The sequence below is a fragment of the Benincasa hispida genome, chromosome 12 (assembly GCF_009727055.1).
Source record: "Benincasa hispida cultivar B227 chromosome 12, ASM972705v1, whole genome shotgun sequence".
Lineage (NCBI taxonomy): Eukaryota > Viridiplantae > Streptophyta > Magnoliopsida > Cucurbitales > Cucurbitaceae > Benincasa > Benincasa hispida.
Window position 1 is genome coordinate 54,915,647 of NC_052360.1, and position 23,259 is coordinate 54,938,905.

At 35.2% G+C, this 23,259-nt stretch overlaps 1 protein-coding gene across 1 annotated transcript; it reads left to right on the forward strand.

Annotated features, from left to right (window-relative positions):
* Positions 1 to 5,775: 5,775 nt before the first annotated feature.
* LOC120092632 lies at positions 5,776 to 8,265 on the forward strand. Its single transcript, XM_039050778.1, has one exon. It carries the CDS (start codon positions 7,663 to 7,665, stop codon positions 8,170 to 8,172), a length of 510 nt encoding a protein of 169 aa, XP_038906706.1. The 5' UTR covers positions 5,776 to 7,662; the 3' UTR covers positions 8,173 to 8,265.
* Positions 8,266 to 23,259: the final 14,994 nt, after the last annotated feature.

Consider the following 23,259-nt stretch of genomic DNA (forward strand, 5'->3'; position numbering starts at 1 on the left):
ATGGTTTTAGTTTTGGCAAAAACAAGAAAACAGAAGCCTAACTATTACAAATCAGCTTAAAAAACGTCTTTGAATCGCTCGAACCGCTCCAAACTGAACCCAAGCATCTTGAACTAGACTGGATGAGTATGAACCGGACCATCAAAGTCTGAACCGGAGCCGCCAAAACATTTTAAGGCTGAATCGGATTGGACCTTGAGAAAACTGGTCAAATCGGCTACTCTCGGTCCAACTCCAAATCTTGCAAAGGCCAATCGTATAGCGCTGAAGATTATCGTCTTGCTCCATCGCCTTGTGTTGTGGAAGTACTACACGATCGCTTAGTGTCTGCTGAAACTGAACGATCGTTTAGCTCTATCGTATAGAACTACACGATCGCTCAACTCCATCGCTTAGCTATCGCTTAGATATCATATAACTATCGCATAACTATCGCTTAGTTCTATCGTATAGAACCAAACGATCGTTTAACACCATCGTCTAGCGCTTGATGTCATCGATCGCTTAGCTCCATCGTATAGAACATCATCGCGTTGTTCAGCAATGTAGGTAAGCGATTGTTTAGTTCCATCGCATAGAAACTTCAACACATCGCTTATCATTTCGTCCACACTATCGCTTAGCTCCGCTTCTAGATGATCGCTCCGCACTATCACATAGCACTTTATCGCATCGCTTAGTGTGCATCATTGTTAAACGATTGCATAGTACCATCGTATAGTAAATTCAACATATCGTTTAGTTTTTAAGCCAAAGCTAAACGATCGCTTAGTGCTATCATATAGCAAATTGAACGTATCATTTAGCTCCTGCAGGTACACGATCGTCTAGCATTCAACATCACGACCAACGCCCATTGCTATACGATCATCTAGATTTTCTTCACATTGTGTAGCGTCAAGAGCTAGACAATTGTTTAGCAACTGGAACCTTAACAACGATTGTGAGCAGAAGCTGAAAAACTGGAAAAACAACTCGACCTCCTTCACTTATTTCTTTAATTACATATTAATTTCGACTCTAATGGCTCCAAATAAATTACAGACTCTTACTAACACATAAAAACTCATCAAACAAGAGCCAATTACAAATTTAAATGAGAAATTAAAGAGAATTAAATATCGAAAACTAAGAAAACCATATCAGTGCACTAGTTTTATATTTCTCATATAAAACACCCACCAAATAAAAATTAAACCAAATTGAATGCATATTTGATGCTCTGATACCAATTGAAGGATTGTATCAACAGTAGTAGAAGTACAAGGATCATCTAAGCACTCAAATTCAGAAACAAGTGAGTTTCAAGACATACCTCTTGTAGAATTTCTTCAAAGCTCCTTCACAGCTGCTATCTTCTCCAAATCTTGTTGTAGACCACCTCAAGATCTTTCTCACTATTCTCTTAGTACTCTAGATTGAGTTGTGGGACTCAAAACAAGCTTGAATCAAGGGTAGAAGGAGAAATGCTCACTGCAGAAAATCAGCTGAAGAACTCTTTCTTCAAATAAAATTTTCTCTCAAAATCTCTATATATTGCATGCCCAACTTTCACTTCAATCTCTTCATTATATTGGAGATCAACATGCAAAGAGAAGAGTTGCATGAGTTGCAGCTCATGTTTGGGGAAGACAAGGCAAAGATAATGCCATTTGAGTGAGCTATTTGGTGATGGATAATGGAAAAACCTCTTTTTCCATTTTATGTGTTTTTTTTGTTTTATTTTATTTATTTTTTCAATTTTATCATAAAATCAAAAATTTGATTTTAAAAATGAAAAAATTAATTAATTTCATAAATTAATTATTAAATAAAACTTAATTAATTTAATATCAAATATTAAAATTAATTTTAGCATATATCCATCTTTATATATTTAAATCATATTTAAATATATAAGTTCTCCTATTCCATTTAATTCTAAAATTAAACATATAATTATATCTCATGTAATTACTAATTCCCTTAATTCTAATTTGAACGTTTCAAATTAACTTATCACGCTATTCTAGAGCTGGTCCATTATGAGCTAGTAGGGGGACCTCATGGACCTACAGATCATGGGCTCTACCGATCCGAGATTAATTGGCTAAACTCAGTAGATCAAATTAATCCCCATTTGTTAACTAATGAGTCACTCCACTAAAGCCCATAGTTGCACTTCTCTCACTGTAGATATATTATGTCCACATGATTTAACCATAATCAGCAAGTCGACCCTTCACAGGCTATTCGTAATAACGCCTGGGTCAAATATCTGTTTTACCCCCGAGATTACGTCTTATTCCTCAAGACCCTACTGATCCTCTAATGAACAACTGATTTATGATCCAATCACTAAACCAAACTCTCTCAGCCCAGTGAGAAGGAGGGGCCCCTTGTTCAAGACCTAGATTCAATACTTAAGAGAACAACCTTTCTCCTATCCCTAAATTGGATAGGCGTGAACTCCGTCTTGTACCTCATGTCTCCAGCTATCTATCCCGTCTTACCCTTGAAATGAGAGTCTTATTGAGCCGATGTTGTTAAGCCAACCCTCAACTATGCAAATCTAAGGGAAATCCTGAATAAACAGGAGTTCATAATTAGCTCAGGATTAAGATCGAGTTACCTTGGTCATCTAGGTGAAATAGTCAGTTTTAAACAGTAAACAACATTATAAAGTAAGAGTGACTTATTTCTTGGTCCTAATCTTATACAAACTGAATGCATAGGATGCCCCCACTCCTCATATCATACAAATTAGGATCACATCGTATGTAGCACTTTACAACTCTTTGTAACAACTACAAAGTAGGCAGCATCCAATGGTGTTACTAGAATAAGGTACCCAACCTCATTCATGTACCATAGATCATTTTGACTATTTACTCGAACCCGATCCACTCTTATGTCTCCACATAAAGTTCAAGTATTCATACAATAGTCATGGGTCTTAGTTTATTGGATTTAGGCTTTCATACAATTTATGAAATCAATAACAAGTATATTGATTATAGAAGATGTTTATTATTTTACAAACTGCGAGTTTTTAGGACATAAAACCCAACATGCGGGAGGTCTTTCAGCTCAAATAATTAGGGTAGAGCCTTATCTAACTTATTTGGTCTAAAACTTCCTTATCTAACTTGTCTGGTCTGAAACTTTCTTATTTCTACCATTTCTCATCTTTTCTTTCCTGGTGATAGCATATTTTCTTAAAGGACTCTGAGCGAGACTACCATATGGTGATGGAGATCTTGAGGGATTACGAGGATGCATTTGGACAGGACATTAACAGGAATAAGTCGATGTTTATCATGAGCAAGAATGTTTCTTTAAAGAAGCGGAAGGAGGCGGAGTAGTGGCTGAGGGTGTGTGCAGTGTTTTATTTTGGCCTTTATTTGGGGCTTCCAGCCCAAAGTTATTTTAATACAAGTCATGTGTTTAGGGAAGTTAAGGAGCGTGTTTGGAAAGTTGTTCAAAGTTGGAAGGAGAAGTTCTTTTCGGCTTGAGGTAGTAGTTCAAGCTATCTTGTGCTATACTATGAGTTATTTTTTATGGAAAAATAGGCATGTGCAGCGGAATTGAGGATCAATTTTACTCTAATTGCACAAAAATAACGTACAACCCTAAATTAATTAATTAGGATTTTTTAAAATATTACCTTTGAAGCTCCCGAAACGCTTTTATCTCTGCCCGAACATGAACCGATCAACCACTAGAGCTGACCTACTATCCTCTAGACTCAGAACCCGGTTGTGGGACCCAATGGATGAAGAAACCGAGAGAGGGAAAGAGATGAAAAATAGGAGATGGATTGGTTTTGGGTTGGGTTTTTTTTCAGCCCAATTTAGAAACTAATTTTGACAAAATTGTCAAAAATTCTCTATCCAAATTGAAAGCCCAAATTTATAGAAAAAAAAACATGCAAAAATTGCATGAAACAAATTCATAAAAATCCAACACCTCAAAATCCATTATCTAAGTGAGTTTGATGTCTCCACTATAAGCCAACACCTAGCCCATATCTTGTTAGTGGAATTATCCAATAAAAGTTTGGATTTTCCCACTAACTTTAGTCAAAGGGCAAAATGGTCATTTTGTCAAAGTAAACATTTTGATTTTTTATGATTTTTTTCGTGTTGACTAATTTTGACCTCCTGAGCATGAATCCGTATTCATTTTCTCGAAATTCAAATCACATTTGAATATAAGGCCAGTTAAAATTTGACTTTTCAAAGTTAAAAATCAATTCTTTGACTTTTTACATCTTTGACCATTTCCATTATTTCCGAGTTCTAAATATGAATGTATTCATATTCTTGATATTTAAATCATATTTAATCATTAAAGTTGTATCTCTAAACTGAAAACCGACCACTATATCACATATACTTGTTGATTTCTCTCTCTTCACCTAATTCAAATAATTCGAATCATTCTATCATACTGTTCTAAGTTTATTCCATATGAGCTAGTAAGGGAACCTAATGAACCTATAGATCATGGGCTCCAACGATCCGAGATTAGCTAGCTAAACTCTTTAAGACGAAGCTAATCAACATTCGTTAACGAACGGGTCATTTCACTATAGTCTCGTAGTTGCACTCCCCTCACTATAGATATATTTGTGTCCATATGATATAACCATGATTAGTAAGCTAATCCTTCACAGGTTGTTCGTAATCTTGGCTGGGTCATAAAAACCGTTTTACCCCCAAGACTACATCTTGTTCCTTAAGTTCCACTGATCCTCTCATGGTCCAACCTATAAATCGAACCCCTCTCGGGCCAAGGAGAGGGTGGGGCCCCTTGTTCAAGACCTAGATTCAATACTAAAGGGAACAACCTATCTACTATCCCTATAACGGGTAGGAGTGAATTCCATCTTACACCCTATGTTCCCAGCTATCCACTTGATCTTCCCCTAAAATGGGAGGCTTATTGGGCCAGCGATAATGAGCTGCCCTCACCTATGCAGATCTAAGGATAATTCCGAGTGAACAGGAGTTCATAGTTAGCTCAGGATTAAGATTAAGTTACATAGTTCATCAATTAGCGAAATAGTCGGTTTTATACATAAAACGGTGTTTAGAACGTAAAAAGTGACTATTTCATGGTTCAGTCTTATGTAAACTCTTTACATAGGATGCCTTCACTTTCATGTCTCCACATGAACGGTCTAGGATTACATCGTTTGCACTAACTACAAAATGGGCTGCATCCATAGTGTCCCTAGAATAAGGCGTTCAATCTTATTCATATACTATAGATCATTTTGGCTATATATTTGAACTTGATCCACATTTATGTCACTACATAAAGTTCAAACTTAAACTTAATAGCCTCGGATCTTTAGTTTATTGGATTCATGAATATAGAATTTAATCTTACTAAAGATTTTCAATAACAATTTTATTAAACAAGAATATGATATTACAAACTACGAGCTTTAAAATCCAACAGTTTCAAGTTTCCTAAAGGAATTGCAAGGATATTGAGCTGATGTGCATTCAGTTTTGGTGGGGGTCTTCTGAGGATGAGAAGAAAATACATTGAAGAAGTTGGACAAAATTGTGTGTCAACAAGAAAGATGAGGATTGGGCATCCGTGATTTTCGTATCTTTAACCAAGCAATGCTGGCCAAACATAGTTGGAGAATCATGAAAAACTTTAATTTCCTTTTGGCGAGAACATTGAAAGGAAGATATTTTATAGCTATATTTTTCTTAATGCAAAGCTAGGCCACAATCGTTCTTATACGTGGAAAAGTATTTTGGGGGAGGAGAGAACTTTTTGTGAAAAGGATGAGGTGGCATGTGGGTATTGGTGCTAATTTTTCAATTGTAGATGATCTTTGGATCCCTAACAATGGGAATTTTAAGCCAATTTAGGTTCATGATAAAGTAAAAAACAAAAATATTCTGTTTCTCCTTTCTTCGATAGGCTTCTATAATGAAAAACTGAGTAGGGAGTTGTTTCTTCCCCAAGATGCAGTTGACATCCTCTCTATCTTAATTGAGCATAGAGAGATTGAAGATGGGGTGTTTTTGAGCTTCCAAAAAAAAAGGCTTTTTTTTTTTTATGAAAAATGCTTATCATTCGGGAATTAAGCTGAAAGCTGATTCCCTCCCCTCTTCCTTTGTATCAAGGGCTTCAAAGACCTGGGGTCCTTTGTGGGGTGTCGAGGCAAGGCCAAAATCAAAATATTCTATTGGAGAACTTTTAATGATCTTATTCCCACCATTTGTAATTTGCAAGCTAAATGCATTATTTCTAACTCCCTTTGTTTTTGTTTTTGTTTTTGTTTTTTTGTTTTTTTTTTTTTTTTTTTTTGTAGATCTCAGTTGGAGTCAACATGTAATGTCATGTGGGAATGTAAGTTTTCAAAAAAAAACATTGGGACCTTTTCCTGCCCTCTTATGTTAGCTCGTTTGATTTTGGCTAAGGTAGAATGGACGCTTTTTAAGTATTGAGATTAATTGAGGGGTGTGTGATCTGGAGATGACCTAGATTGTGCTTTAATTATTATTTGGAACTCATGGAATCCAAAAAACGGGGTCTCCTTCAAGAACAAGGTGTTGAACATTAATTCTCTCTAGATTAAGATATCTTTCATGTTGATGACCATTGTGTTTGTTTCAAATGGAGGCACTGTTGCTTCTTCTAGCATGCCTTCTCTTATCTCGTTTTGGTCCTCACTATCGGCTGAACGATGGAAGCTAAATACTAATGTTGCTTGGTCGATGGAGAGCAGCCATGATGGACTTGGTTGGATTGTTTGTGATCATGCGGGTAAGATGATTTTTGGTGGTTGTAAATTCATTTGGAGGGTAGGAGTGTGAACTTGTTGGAAGCCAAAGCGATCTAGGAGGGCTCATTTGTGATTAATGGTGGCTGGTAACAACCTTCCCATTGAGGTGAAGTCTAATTGGTTAGAAGTCATTAATCTTCTCAATAGTTAGGAGGTTTCTTTAGTTGAAATTGGGACCCTTATCGAGGACGTTTTTTATTGGAAAATCAGTTAGTATTGTATATGTTTGTCACGTCTCTCGAGAGGTGAACTTTTCTGCCCATCCTAAATATGTTTTACCAGATTGTGTTTTCCCTTGCTGCCTGTTTAAGAGTTATGGGAGAGTGAGTCGAGATGTTTGTTGGTTGTTTTTTTCCCCCCCTAAAAAATAAATAAAATAAAAACTCAAGCTTTTTATTTTTTATATAAATATCGAGTGATTCCTCTCTCTCGTACTCTGCAACTCCAAGAAGAAAAAGTGATTTCTTCAACAGCCTTTGTTAATTCCTCTTCTCGCAAACATTCTCTGCGGAAAGAATTCTCCCTTTAACAATACGTTCTTGTAGTTCTTCAATTCTTTCATTTAATTTCTTTTATCACTCTTTGCAGAAATTGTTTCCGTTTCCGTTTCCGACTCCGATATTTTCCCCACAAAAATTACACCTGAATCCGCTAACCCACTGATCTCAATTCCTTAATGAATCTTTCTTTTCCTTCAATCTTCATCTATCTGATCAAGATTTTTATTCCGTTTCCGAATTGATGTTCCTTACTCCACCAGAGTATCACTGATTTCGCTGTATATAGATATATATATATCGGTTTCTCCCCTTTCTTTCTTCCATCCATTGACAAGAACGAAGTCTGAAGAAGAATCAATCGACGCCATGAAGAAGATCCATCCAGTGTCGAACAGGCAGAATATCACTGTTCAATACAATTCAAATGGTCGCAACTCCCTCTCTCGTGCTCAATCGCTTCTAGGTTTAAACCCTAAGAAACTACGGCGGTTACCCCATGTTTTCAGCCGGGTTTTGGAACTTCCATTTAGGTCCGATGCCGATGTTTCGATTGTCGAAAACTCTAATTGCTTCCGATTCGTTGCGGAAACTGATGGAATTACCGAGGAATTTAGAGCGCATACGGTTCAAATCCATCCTGGGGTTATCAAAGTTGTGGTTAGACAAATTGGGGATCTGGAATCGACGTTAGATGAACTGGAGATCGACATGTGGAGATTTCGACTGCCGGAGACGACTCTGCCGGAGCTCGCAACCGCTGCGTTCGATGGCGGGAAACTCATCGTGACGGTTCCAAAGAGTGAGGACGCCGGAGAAGGTGCGTGGGGGGATAACAATGGGGGTTTTAGAGGAGGCCATTTAGTAGTTGTACAGTAAATAGAATCTTTCTGTTGCCATTTTCCATTTATTGAGCATTTTAATGAAATTTGTGTTCACTTTCTTCTGGGTTGAATTGATTGTTCTGATTTTCTTCTTCTTGCTGAATCAAAATATAGCTTTAACTTACATAGAACATGATGCTAAAGAACTTGGTTGAACTTTCTTCAACTTTTTTTTTTTTTTTTTAAAAAAAAAGCTCATTTGACTGTATTGGGTTCTGATTCTTTTCATGGTTCGACAATGACATTGTTTTGCTTTTGCTGATTAATTAATGTTTGTGGGCTGTGGCCATTGCTTTTTCCATTATTGCACAAAAGGCATTCAAAAGTTAGGGATGAAATCAGTGCAAATGTTCCAATTTAGATTCACTAGCATAAGTTCTTTTGTGTTTCTTGATGGCCATGAATTCATTCTTCCACTTTTTTCAATGAATTTGTCTTTGGACATCAATTCTGCTTCATGTGAAAGTGCCCACATGATGTCTTCCAATTATACACAAAATACCCAATGGATGACCCAAATCTCTGTTTATAATTTTTTTTTTTTTAGTATACCTCACCTACAATAATTCACTATAACAGTGTTTTCATTTGTTAGGACTCTTTCTCCTTCTCCCTTGTGCTCCCGTTCATTCTCACTTTTTTGCTCGAATTTGTTGTTTAAAAAGAAAAAAAAATATTGATAAGTGGTTTGTGACATCAACCAGAGGTTATTGCCCTTCATTATTTTCAAAACCTAGATCAAACGATCTTTTGGACGTGATATTTACGAATTTAATATTTTATTTCAAGAATATTTCTATTCTTTTAAAAATTACAAAACTACTTTTGGAGTAGAAAATTTTTATGTTTTGAACAATCATTGAGACTGAATTCTATAACATTGTTCTTGAATGAAAATTTGGATCGTCACATGTTCTAGGTCACTACTACATTGTTTCAAGTTTCAATTTTTGTTTTATGAAAAAATAAAATTCTACAAACATTCTCAATAAATTTTTTCTTATTTAAAAGAACAAAAAGGAAATATGAAGGTTTGAATCGTATATTAAATTAAATATTTGATTCATGATCGACTAATGTCATCTTATGTTGACCAGACGTGTAGCCCCTTGAGACTTTTATTGAATATAATACCAAAAACCTTCATTTTATTTTTTCTTCAAGTATATCACCAATTAGTCCAATAATTAAAAGTATGTTCTTATCAATCATAACCCAATAAATTGAGACTGTTGGGTGAGTTCTATTTTTGTCTTTTTCTTTGATACGGTTAATAATTCTTTAAAAATAGATAATATTTTGCTTCATTACAATTACAATAAAAGAGATAATTTTGTACCAAATTCCCACTCGTTAAAGCCTTCAACTAGAGGAAAAAGGATTGTTCTAAGCTTCTTTTTTACGATCAAGTTCCGTGATACTAACAATATTGATGGTCGATGGATTAACTAATAGAAAAAAGAAGTCGCAACGTTTGACTAACTTTTTTGATGTAACAAATATATTACTTTTAAATAAGTGGTATTAATAAGAACCACATATGTATTAGATAAAATCAAATTTTCAACCAAAAAATGCTATTGCATAAGAGGAATAATTCGATGTAGACGATCACGATGAATAAAAGTGTAATTCTAAAGTATAGCATTTGTTGATGTATAAATTTGGATAAGGTCACTTGTTTTTATATAAACTCATTCATTATTTGTCATAAAAGAAACATTTAAGAATTGTACATAATCGGTAAAATAAAATAATATATCATTTTATGATATATCAAATGTTGATGTATTACTTTAATATTTAAAATCTTCTCACAAAGAAAATTTTTAATACTATCGTATTACTAAAATTGTTTCTTTTAATTAGAGTTAGGATGAGATGTTATACAAAGAAAAAGTTGCATACTAGGTCCTGTACTTAATTAGACTAAAATAATGATGTAGCATGCTTTAGAAAATAGAAGTCAACCTACTTTGAATGAAATGTGACTAGGTCTAGGTGGTCCATGAGTTTGGTCGGTACCGTAGTGAGACTATTTTACCTCTTCATTAACACTTCGTATTGTTTTCTCTTTTTGAAATTTGTGTCCCAACCCTAAAATCACCCTTTAACATAATTATTATCCTAAAAAAAAAGAAAAAGAAAAACTGAAGTATGCAATTAGAACAACACTTGAGGTGGATTTTTGTTAACATTTGTGAGTTTGAAACATATATTTCCATTGTTGATCTTCTATTGATTGAGCTTAATTTTGTGCAAAACCTGATAAAAAAAAAAAAAGAATGAGTTTTAAAATATTTTTATAACTTTTTAAAATTAAAGTTAGTGTTTGGATTTAAAGAAAATGAAAAAAAAAGTTGAAAATTATAAAGAATGTTTAAGTTTAGAATTGAATTTACTTTCGAATATAGATATATATTGTAGGATAAATTTTGAAAATAGATGAGTTATGGTTTTCCGTTTTTTTAAAGAAAAAAACAAAAATCATGTTTGGTAATTATTTTTCGTTTTTCGTTTAAAAACTAAAAACCAAAAATATGTGTTTGTAACTGTGTTCTAGATTGTTTTAATAAAATAAAATATTTTTACAATTATATTCCATCTAATACTATTATTAATAAAATTGAAACGAATGCAAAACGAAAGAAAAAAAACGCGTGCCCTTCGTCTATCCAACGTTCCTCTTCTTCTACATTTCCATTGCCGCTACTTCTTCTTCACTTTCATTTGTTTCTTTTTCTTCTGTCGTTCTTCACTTTCTTCTTCACCTTTCATTTCAACGTTCAGATGCCACCGAACCACTCAATTCTACTTGTTTAAACTCAGAATTGAAGGAAATTAGGACAGGGAAGCAAGAGGGTTTGAGTGAGCTATTTTGAAATTTCAGAAATTTCAGAATTTCAGCATACATTGAAGCTTTTTATGTATCTAATACATGTAAGCACTAAGTCAATATGCTACACATCAAGGTCCACTGACTAAGTGGGATAGGTATCCAAGCATGGAGAAATCCACTATCTCAACCAATTACCAATTTTTATTTGATTTTTTTTTCAAAAATCAATTAATAAATTCAATTTTAATTTAATTAAATTAAACAAATTTCAATTTAATTCATTTAAACAAAATTCAATTTCCTAAACTGAATTTCTTAATATGAAATTGATTTTTTTAATTAATTAAACAAATTTGATTAATTAATTAAATAATAATTTAATATCAAATATAAATTAATTAAACACCTATAACATACATGAATTTTATTCATGTAATTAATATTTAAATCATCATTTAAATATTTTAAACTCTCTAATTACGTTTAATTTCAATAAATTAAACGTTAATTATATCAAATATAATTAACCAAACCCTAATTTGAAATTCAACAATTCAAATTCAAATCTTATTTTAAAATTTGAACAATTCAAATTTTATTTCCAAAACGAATTTGAACGCTTCAAACTCATTCAATATACTAATCCAAGATTTACGAGCTAGTAGAGGAACCTTATGGACCTACAGATCATGAGCTCCAACGATTTGAGATTAATTGGTTAGACTCTTTAAATCGAATTTATCAATGTTCGTTAACTACCGAGACACACCACTATAGCTCAGTAGTTGCACTCTCCTCACTATAGATATATTTCTGTCCACTTGATTTAACTATAATCAGTAAGTCGACCCTTCATAAGTTGTTCGTAATAACGGCTAGGTTAAAAGCTGTTTTACCCCTAAAATTATATCTTGCTCCTTAAGTCCCATTAATCCTCTAATGAACAATTGGTTTGTGATCCAATCATTAAACTGAGTCCCTCTCGAACCAATGAGAGGGTGGGGCCCCTTGTTCAAAACTGGATTCAGTACTTAAGAGAACAACCTCTCTACTATCCCTAAATCGGGTAGGTGTGAATTCTATTTTACACCCTATGTTCCCAGCTATCTACCCGATCTTACCCCTAAAATGGGAGGCATATTGAGCTGGCAATATTGAGCAACCCTCACCTATGCAAATCTAAGGATAATCCCGAATAAATAGGAATTTATAGTTAGCATGAGATTAAGGTCGAGTTATCTACGTCGTCGATTTGAAACAGTCAGTCTTAAATAGTAAACAACATTATAAGGGATTTATTTCTTGGTCTGATCTTATGTCAACCTATTGTATAGGATGCCCCCGCTCCTCATATCATTACATGAACTAATCAGGATCACTTCATTTGTAGCACTTTACAACAAATTGTAGCAATTACAGAGTGAGCCGCATCCTATAGTGCTACTAGAATAAGACACCCAACCTTATTCATATACTATAGACGGTTTTGGCTATTTACTGAACTTGATCCACTCTTATGTCTCCACATAAAGTTCAAATATTCATATAATAGCCATGGGTCTTTAGTTTATTAGATTTAGTCTTTACAAGTACAATTTACATATTCAACAATAGTTTTATTGAATAAATGTCAATAACATCTTTATTGATAATAGAAAATGTTTAACATTACAAACTGCAAGTTTTAGGATATACAACCCAATATTTTCTTCCTTTTTATTCCTTTTTACTCTCCAGAGAAATTATAATCAACGGTTTCATCTTTCAGTTAAGCTGATGATTAACCTAAATTTTTTGAATAAATGACAAGTAAGAAAAAAAGAACTATCATCGAAAGGGAATAATCAAGTGGGAGGAAAAAAAATTAAAATCTGAAAAGCCTAAGTCTAAAAAAAGAGAAAATGGAATGATTTCTATGACAATCTCCCAACCCCTCCAATTACTCCCAAAAATCCCAGAAAGTGAAACATTTATCCTTTACCCTCGCTCAAATTCCTTATCCCTTTGATGAAAGCCCTAGTTGCTCGGGCCCTATAGACCTAAAACCCCTCACCACATCTTTATGGATGGACTCCAACGAACTGGATCAATACGGCACCAATGATGATATGGACTTTGTCAACAATGAGGAGGCCTAACACATGGCATCCAAGAGCCACCATGATCCTATCCTTAGAACGTGGGGTCAAACACAGGTGTCATTGGACACTTCACAATCTCCTCTCGTCAAAATCGTTTCCAAATGCAGATGGTAAAGACTATCACTTGAACGGATGTCTATCTGTTGAACTTGTGTGATTTTTTTTGTTTAGAAAATTGTTGGTAGATAATGTTCCTTACTTTGTTTTTATAGATAGTTGTATATCACTAATAGACAGTGATAGATCACTATCACTGCCTATCACTGATAGTTGGTGATAGTGACAGACAGTGATTTCCATTACTCTCTATCACTAATAGGACCACTATCATTGTCTATAAGTGATAGACCATGATAGTATTGTTAGGATTTGTGATTCCCTTTAAATATTCTATCATTCTTTATCATTAACTAGAACTAAATTTTTACTTTCTTTTTGCTGACAAATGAGTTTTCCATTTAGTTTTGAGAGTAGGTTGATAAAGAGTAATAGAGTTAACTATACTAAGAAACAGTTTAGTTTAGCATGTTGTTGCTGAAAGAACTATGAAGAACTAAATTTCTAGTTTTGTGTTTAGTTTTAAAATATTACTCTTTTTACAATTTTTTTGTTGATAGTATTGGGATTGATACCCTAAATCTCATGGATCTTGTAGTTTTTAATTGTAATTAATTGTAATGTACAAATAATTTATGTATTTAATAAAATATGAGATGTTTTATTTGACATTTAGTAGCATTAACCCACAAACCAATAAGCTAACATCCAAGGTTATCTTCTGTAGCTTAAACATGTATGTAGAGACATACAGGTGGATCATGTTTAAGTAATAACCTAAATGGTCTATAGTAGATGGATAAGAGGTTGGGTACCTTATCCTGGTAACACTACGAATACGACCTGCTTTGTAGATGTTGTAATTGTTGTAAAGTGCTATAAATGATTTGATCCTAATCATTCATATGGAGACATGTGAGCGAGGGTATTCTATACAAAGAAGTTTGTATAAGACCGGGCCACAAAATGACTAGTCTCATTATATAATACCGTTCATAATTGAGACTTACATTTCACTAGGATGACCATAGATGACATGACCTGAATCCTAAGTGAATTGTGAACTCCTACCTATGAAGGCGGTCCTTTGATTTGTATGCGTAAGAAAGGCCAGATTGTCGACTCAATAAGCTTACCATTTTGGAGATTTATCTGATTGGGGGAGTTGGGAACACAGCTACACAAGATGGAATTCACTCATTCCTCAATGTCAGAGTGAGTAATAAATTACTCCCTTAAGGGCTGATTTTGGGGCTTGAATAATGTGGCACCACCCTCTCTTGGTCCGAGAGGGGTTTGGACATAGTTGGACTATGACTTATTGTTCATTAGAGGGATCAGTGGTACTTAAGGAGTTAAATGTAACTATAAGGGCAAAACAATAATTTTGGCCCAACTGTACTTACGAACAATTTGGAAAGATCATCACATTGTTGAATGGTTATATCCAATAGACATGAAAATATATCTAGTGCGAAGAGTGCAGCTGTCGATCTTTAGTGGAGTGACTAACAGTTAATGGATTTTGGATAATTTAATTAAAGGAGTTTAATTAATTATTCAAGTACCATTGGAGCTAGAATCTACAAGTCCATAAGATCCCCTATAGCTCAACAAGGATTAATGAGAATTAATTTTTTATTAATTTGAATTGTTCAAATTAATAAAGGGAATTAATTATATAAGACATAACCTGTCTCTTATACACATCTAGATGTGTATAAGAGACAGGGAGAGAGTTGTAACTTCCTACCTGCTATTCTCTCAACTTCATACGTATGTGTGTGGTGGTTGGCATACAAGTGTTTTTCTTTTTCTCTTTTAGGTTGATACAAAAGATAGATCTTCTGTAATTTTCTCAAAGACATCATGTTGATTCTTTTTTCCTCTAAAAAATTCACTTTCCCTCTCTTCCAAAATCTCAGAGCCTACATAACTCTCGAGAATTCTCGAGAGTTATGTAGAGGAGGCTTTCGTGAAGAACTGTGGTGGTGACCATCTTGGATCGTAATTGTTCGTGATCATTTTATCTGGAGAGGAGGCTTTCGTGAAGAACTGTTCTTCAAGGATAAGTCACAGTTCTAACCTTTCTTCCTTTCTTTTCAATGCCATGTTGTAAATTAATTTATGTTGTGATGCATAATTTTGGTTCTATAAAATTTTCTATTCTATGAAAATATTTTTGGGACCGATCCCCACTCCTGTAGTGGACCTTAGGATTCCTTCAGATAGATGTGTTTATAGAGTTGTTGGTGATTGATAATGATCATTTCTGGTAGATACTGAGTTGAAGTACGTCGAATCCATCTCGAGATCCATGGCCTTGACCCATTCATCCCGGTCTACATTCTTCATTGCCTTCTGATAAGACAATGGTCCTCAAAAAGTTGCCATCTACCTATAGCAAGGATTTTCGTGAAATTGAGATAGCGAACGAGGGGGTTCGCGACCTTTACACTACGTCGAGTTTTCCTCAACTCTTGAGGTGGAACCGACCTACTAGATAAACTCCCATCAACAACTCTTGTCGATGTAGTAAGCTCTTCAACAACTCTTGTTGAAGTTTCAGTAGTTTCATTGGAAAGCTCACACAACACGACTTTACTTCGTGGACTTTGCTCCCCTTATATGATCCTCCTCCAGGAAAGTAGTGTTCTTTGAAACAAACACCCTATTTTTCGTTGGATCGTAAAAATAACCCCCCCGTGTACCTTTGGAGTAGCCTACAAAGAGGCATAACCTCAACCGTGGTTCCAACTTCTTGGGATTAGCCTCAAGCACATGTGCAGGGCAACCCCAAATGCGGAAGTGATGTAAACTAGCTTTATGCCCGTTCCACAACTCCAGAGGTGTTCTCGCAACATTCTTGGAGGGAACACAGTTGAGTATGTATACTGCAGTCTCCACTACGAAACCCCAAAATGACTCCGGTAAGGAAGTGTAACTCCTCATCGAGCAAACCATGTCCAACAAGGTCCTATTTCTCCTCTTCGCTACACCATTTTGTTGAGGTGTACTCGGTGCGGAGAATTAGGAAACAATTTGATGTTCTATTAAATAGTCCTGGACTGCCGAGTCCAAAAACTCTCCACCTCGATCCGATCAAAGTGTTTTAATCAGTCTATCCAATGCGTTTTCAACTTCAGCCTTGAACTCTTTGAACTTTTCAAAGGATTTAAACTTTCTTTGCATAAGATAAACATACCCTTACCTGGAGTAATCATCAGAAAAACTAATAAAATACTTATAGTCACCGCGGGCTCACACATTCATAGGACCACAAAGGTCAGAATGTACTAACTCAAGAGGCTCCTTGGCTCTATAACCTTTTCCAGTAAAAGGTTGTTTAGTCATTTTACCTTCAAGACAAGTTTCGCACACTGGTAAAGAATTTTCTTCTAACTCACTTAGAAGTCCATTCTTCACCAATCTCTCAATCCTATTGAGATTAATGTACCCTAAACAAAGATGCCAAAGATGGGCATTTTTTTTTTTTTGGAGAAATACATTGACGTTTGGTTTGAGTTACAACAGTTTTAAACAATTCTGTGTTATGGAGGGAATTAATGGCTAACGACCTTAGCACATATAAATTAGATTCCAAATTTGCAGTACAAATAATAACACCATCTTTATGAATAAACGCTTTATCCACATTAAAAGAGATAGTGTATTTACATTGCAATAAACACTTTACAGAAATGAGGTTCCTCTTAAATTCAGGAACAATATATACATCATTCAAAACTAGAAACCTATTCTGTAAAGCTAACTTGAGCCCTTTCACTGCCACAGCTGAGACGACATGCTCAGTGCCTACTCGCATCGTCATCTCACCAGCTTTCAGCTATCGCCAGGATCTAATCCCTTGAAAAAAAGAACAAATGTGATTAGCGGCGCCCGAATCAATTATCCAGGAAAAATCATCATTATCCACTAAACAAGTTTCAAGAACTAGTAAATCATATTTACCTTTATCAGCCTTGGCGGCCTTCCTCTCTTTCAGATAGTGAGGACAGTTTCTCTTCCAATGTTCATCCTGATTACAGTGGAAACACTTTCCCTTTTCAACCAATAGACGCCTCCTTGGGGCGACAAGTGGTGGGTTAGCAGGTGCCTTCCCTTTTCCCTTACTACCCTTCTTCTTCTTCCCTTTTGCAGAGTTAGAAGTAGAAGGTGCAGACTTCGTTCCTGAGGTCGAACCTCTATAGAACGTCCTGGAAGACGAAGCAACATTTGCCTCACCCTTTTTCCTCTCCTTACTTTTCAGTAAAGATTGATAGGTTTGTAACTTGTTAAGGAAAGTTGTAAGGTTATATTTCACTTTGTTAAGAATCTCATTACTAACAAAGTGTAGAAAGCTCTCCGAAAAATAATGCAGGATTATGCTAACCTGGCTCTGATACCAATTGAAAGAACTCTTAACGAAGAGCATCCATAAGTGCGTTCAGATCTTTTAGATTTCATCATGACCGAAATACAACACATACATTCCAACAGATAGTTATGCAAATTAACACTAATTAACGACATGCTTCGAACAATAAAATACAAGGGAAAGAGTTCTCATACTAGTTGAAGACCCTCTTCAAACGTTGAACTCAGACGCAGCGGAAGACCTCTATGCGAACTCTATCGCCCAGAAAACCAGTCGGCTGCAGCAGCACGATCGTCTACATGAACGGCAGCAACACGAACAGTCACAAACAAGAAAGCAGCGGGGACGACACCACCAAATGGAGCCCTTGGTATTCTCGGAGTGAGAATTCAAAGTGTGGTCTTTGGTAAGTTTGGTAGAGGTCAGAGAAAAAAAAATCGTGTAGACGATAAGCAGTGGGAGAGAAATAGCTATCGTATAGTTATGTGCTTATCGTTTAGAAGAAGTTACACGATCGTGTAGGTTTTACTAAGCGATCGTTTAATAAATGGTAGACGATCGTTTAGAAAACACGACACACTATGCGATCGTTTAGGAAAGCTAAGCGATCGTTTAGGGACAAGTGTGTGATCGTTTAAGCACTGGTGTGCGATCGTTTAGGCGATGAGCAACTATCACATAGTCTTTCAAGCTAGGCGATCGTTACGTTTTCACACCGATTGCCAATTTTCAAAACTTTTGCAAAATGAAACAAATTTTCATTTTATTCTTCGGTTACAATAACCGACTTCGGATTCTCCCACTAACGCATGACCGAGAGAAGTTTTAGGCCAATTATCATATAATTAACCAATTTAATAATTAATAAATATAATCATATTATATTCTTACCCTATAATTTGATATCACATATCAACTAGAGTAATTTCTGCTTACTTGATATAAATCATATTATATCTAATTTCCTCCATAATAATGTATCTCATACATTTAGTCAATTATATCATATATAATTAACCAGTCCAATTATATCATATATAATCGAACTCCATCTTGTCAATTTGAACATTTCAAACTGACCCAAACACTGATTCTCGACTTTATCCAAGCTACCCAGGGGACGTAATGGACCTGTGGCTTGAAGCTTCAACATTATGTGAATAGCTGACTAAACTCTTTGGTCACGAGATCCACCATCCGTTAACTGTCAGGCATTCCACTAAAGACCAACAACTGAACTCTTCTTACCACAGATATATTTTTGTGTCCATCGGATATAACCAATCATGAGTACGATGACCCTTCACAGATGCTCGTAAGTACAACTGGGCCAATTTACTGTTTTGCCCCTGTAGTTGCATCTCACTCTTTAAGTACCACTGATTCCTCTAATGAACAATACAACATAGTCCAACTATGTGTGAATACCTCTCGGGCCAAGAGAAGGTGTGTGGTGTCACATCGTTCACTCCCTAGAATCAGCCCTTAAGAGAGCTGTCTATCTACTTGCCCCTACTTCGGGGAAAGAGTGAATTCCATCTTGTGTAGCTGAGTTCCTAGCTCCCAAATTAGACTAATCCCTAAAATGGTAGGTTTGAATTGGCGACCTGGCCACTCGCACCCATACAAATCAAAGGACCGCCGTCAATGGCAGGAGTTCCCAACTCACTCAGGATTGAGGTCATGTTACCTATGGTCATCCTAGTGAAGTGAAGTCTCTGTCATGAACGGTGTTATATAACGAGAAGTTAACACTTCGTGGTCAGGTCTTATAAAAACTCTTTGTATAAGATGCCTCTGCTCGCATGTCCCCTACACGAATGATCAGGATCAGATCATCTGTGACAAGTCACAACATTTGTGACCATTCCACAAAGCGGGTCGCATCCGTAATGTTACCAAGATAAGGTTTCCCTTCTATATCCATATACTATAGATATTTTGGTTATCACTCAAGACATGATCCACTTGTATGTCACCACATACATGCTTAAGTTACATACAGATAACCAGGGATTTTATGTTTATTGGTTTATGGTAAAGCAAATAAAACATGCAATTGCGCAAAACCTAGATGTGAAGTAAATATCATATATTAAACAATACAAGCGTTCGTACAAACTGTTTACAAACTATAGGATACAAGACTTTACGAAATCAACCCCAACAATGCGTACTATGGAAGATCGTCAAGACTGAGGTCGATGCCAACCCTAAGCACATAAGGGTTAAAGATCCCAATATCATCCTAACTTCTAGGAGGTTTTGTGAACCCTAAGTTTCCAAGGTTGAGGTTCAGACCGAGATTAAGGCTGCCTGTTAGGGTCGAGGTCGAGTCGATTGACAAGATCACGAAGGAGTATAAGCTAGAAGAAATACTCCCAAATGCGGGGTATAATGTTTAACCCATAACTACAAATGGCCAAATCTTGAGACCTCAAGAGTGTAGGCTTATGTTATGGGTGATTTTAGACCGAAGGGTACAATTGACATCTAGTGTAAATAAGAACAACAAAGTCAAGATGAAGCATGATACGGGCTGAGAGTGGCAACTAAGAACACAAATAAGCCTAGAGAAAGGGGGTTTCCTTAGGCCTGGCCCAAGCCAACATGTTTGGCCATGGTCAACTCTTGCCAAATACTTAATGAGGTATGCTTTACACATACTCTAGCCCAAGAGATCATTTTAGGCTTGGAATATAGCAAACAGAAAACACTCGATCTTGACCAAGGCCGAGGCTAACCCTTGCCAAATGCCCGACAGGACAAATTTTCGCATACCTCAGCTCAAGAAATCATTTTAAGCCTGGAATATTGCCAAAAGAAGACGCTCGACCTTGGCTAGGGTCGAGGTTCACCCTTGCCAAACGAGAAATCAGGCACTCCCCTTGACCTGTTAGATTATCTTAGTAACCTGAAATGACTCCAAACAATGATGGCATATGGCTACGCATGGCAGGGACTTCGAACAACGATGACATGCAACTACGAATGGTGGCAGCTCTAAGTGACAATGGCAATGACAAATGCATCTCAACTTCAAGTAGGCAAAGAAAATTGGTTGTGAATGGTAATAGGGAGCGACTTTGAGTAGCATTAAACTTCAAACGGTAGGCAGTGGCAAATGGTAAGAAATAACCTTGAACGATTCTAAGCGGCAATAGAAGAAGCACATTGACAAATCTAGCGAATAACTTTTTCATGAGATGGAGAAGCACATTGAAAAATCTATTGGACCTCAAAAGGGTTTAGTTTGATAGGCTCAACAATCTCGGAAAGTCCAAATTAGGTTTTGCAATAGGGTAGCATGGAAATCGAATGAGAGATTGTAATCTCAAGATAAGTTCTTATAATTGAAACCTGTGGCGAATAGCTAGAAAGACTATAAACTCTAACTTGAGAGTGTGGGCTAATGTTACAGGTGGATTTTAGAATCAAGGGCAAAAGCATCAGAAGAAGTAAGAAGAGATTAAAAAAAAAAGGGCAGGGAATAAGTTGGGCTTAGTCGGCCTCGACCCAACCAAGGCCGAGCCTTCGAGGTTGGCTCAACAGTCAAAGCAACCTTCTCGCCTTGGCCTCAACCAAGGATGAGCCACAATGAGGCCAAGCCTCATAATTTGATGAATAGGGCATGCCAAATGCACGCATAGACCCATTTAGCTTGAGAGATAACCTATCTTGTTTGGGATTAGGAAATCTATATCCTAATCTAAGTTGGACTAAAATAAACTCTATATCAAATCCTCTATAAATACATCATTATCGTTTCATATGAGATATCTAAGAACTTCTGACTTCTTCTCTTTCTAGTTCACTTACTAACTTAAGCATCGGAGCCATTTTTCTTTGTTTTGTAGGTCCTTTCTTCTCTATTTTACAAATTTACTATTGTTATCACGTGGAGGTCAGGTGTGTTTTTCGTTGGCCAAAATTTGGCATCAACATTTACCATTTTCTTTTTGAAACGATGGCAATATTTACCATTTAATTTCATTAAAAAAAAAGTGAACACTATTATAATAAAATGAAAAATAAATAAATGTGAACAAATTGCAGCAAATGGGGCTCCAACCAGATAAAAGTGGACAATGAGAAGTGTCGTGCAGAGGAGAATGACCACTAAGTTTTAGTTAATCTATAATCTGTCGTTTTTCAAAAACGAAAAATAGTTTTTAAAAATGATTATTTCTTGTTTTTGAAATTTCATATTTGAACATTTTTAAAATTAAAAAAAAAAAAAAAAAACTCAATTAGATACCAAACAATAGGATGATAGTCGGTTCAGTTTTGGGGCTAACCAAGAACCAAATCAAACCAATGATTTTTTAAAGAAATGATCCAAACCAATGTTCAATAAAGAACAAAACCAATGGATTGGTTTTATTTGGTTTGGCTTACTATAAGTTTGGTTCTTGGTTTTTGGCATTTTTTTCAAATTTTTTATTTTTATTTTTATTTCTTTTATGTTTGAATTGATTCTTTTTGCTAATTTAAATTAGAATTGGGTCTTTTCCTTTTTTTCTAGATTGAAATTTGACATTTTTGTTTTTTTAACACATTTTTAAATTAAAAAAAAACATACCAGCATCATAATAATTAGTTTTTTTTTTTCCTAAACAACATAAATGTATGCACCATAATAATTAAATACAAGAAGATACCAAACGTTAGAGGTTATTTGTAAGGGTATATATATACCCTCGGTTTGGTTTGGTTTGGTTTTGAATGTTTTTCAAATAAAAAACTGATCTGAACCAATACTTTTTAGTTTTCTTCAAATATAGATCAACATGTACAATTTTATAATAAAAAACCAAACTAAACCATTGAATTGTTTTTTATTGGTTTGATTTTTTGATTTTTGAGTTTTTTTGTTGCATCCTTACCAAACAAATTTGTTTTTTTTTCTTAAATTAATTGGTTATCAAATTTGTTGATAACCAATAGTTAAATTAATTGGTTATCAACAACCGCTTAGAAACAAACCAATAAATAACGTTTGGGTTCAACTTTTCAATTTAATTTTTTTCCTAATAAAATTAAGAATGACATGGTGTAATCGGATAAAGGAAAATTGTTGGTTTTGACCAAAAAACTTTTTCCTCATTCAAAAGTAACCTCATCTTTAAAATCTATTTTTTAAACCCTTTTTTTCGATGTTTTAGACTTTAAGTGGAAGGACCCACCACGTAAAAAGACAATTTTGCCCATCAATAAATAGTCAGTTCAAAATGTTAAATCAAATCTCATCTTCCCGTGGAAATCTCTTCATCTTCCAATGGAAGTTAGGGTTTTTTATTCTTCTTCTTCTTGTTGAGTTTTCTTCACCATTGTTGGACTCTCTTCTCGCAAAGATTCCCCTACCTTTGTAAAAAAAACCCATCTTTCATCTTCTATTACCCCTTCGCCCAATTCAGATTTTGACAGTATCTTTTCCCATTTTTTTTCTTTTCAAATGTATCGATCCTATTGTTTATAGGGGGGAGTGTGTGATTTCTGATAGGAATGTGTAATGAAAAACCCAAAACCCTTTTTTTATCATCCTTTAAACTTTGATGAACTTAAAAGAACCTGTAAAATATATGGGATAAAGGCTATATGTTCGTCTAGGTTTGATTTCGTATTTTTTTCGTGTATTGAACTTCATGAGACAAATATCTCATGCAA

Bases quoted from the DNA above. Each gene is read 5' to 3' on its own strand.
- LOC120092632 (XM_039050778.1), top strand. From the start codon at position 7,663: ATGAAGAAGATCCATCCAGTGTCGAACAGGCAGAATATCACTGTTCAA.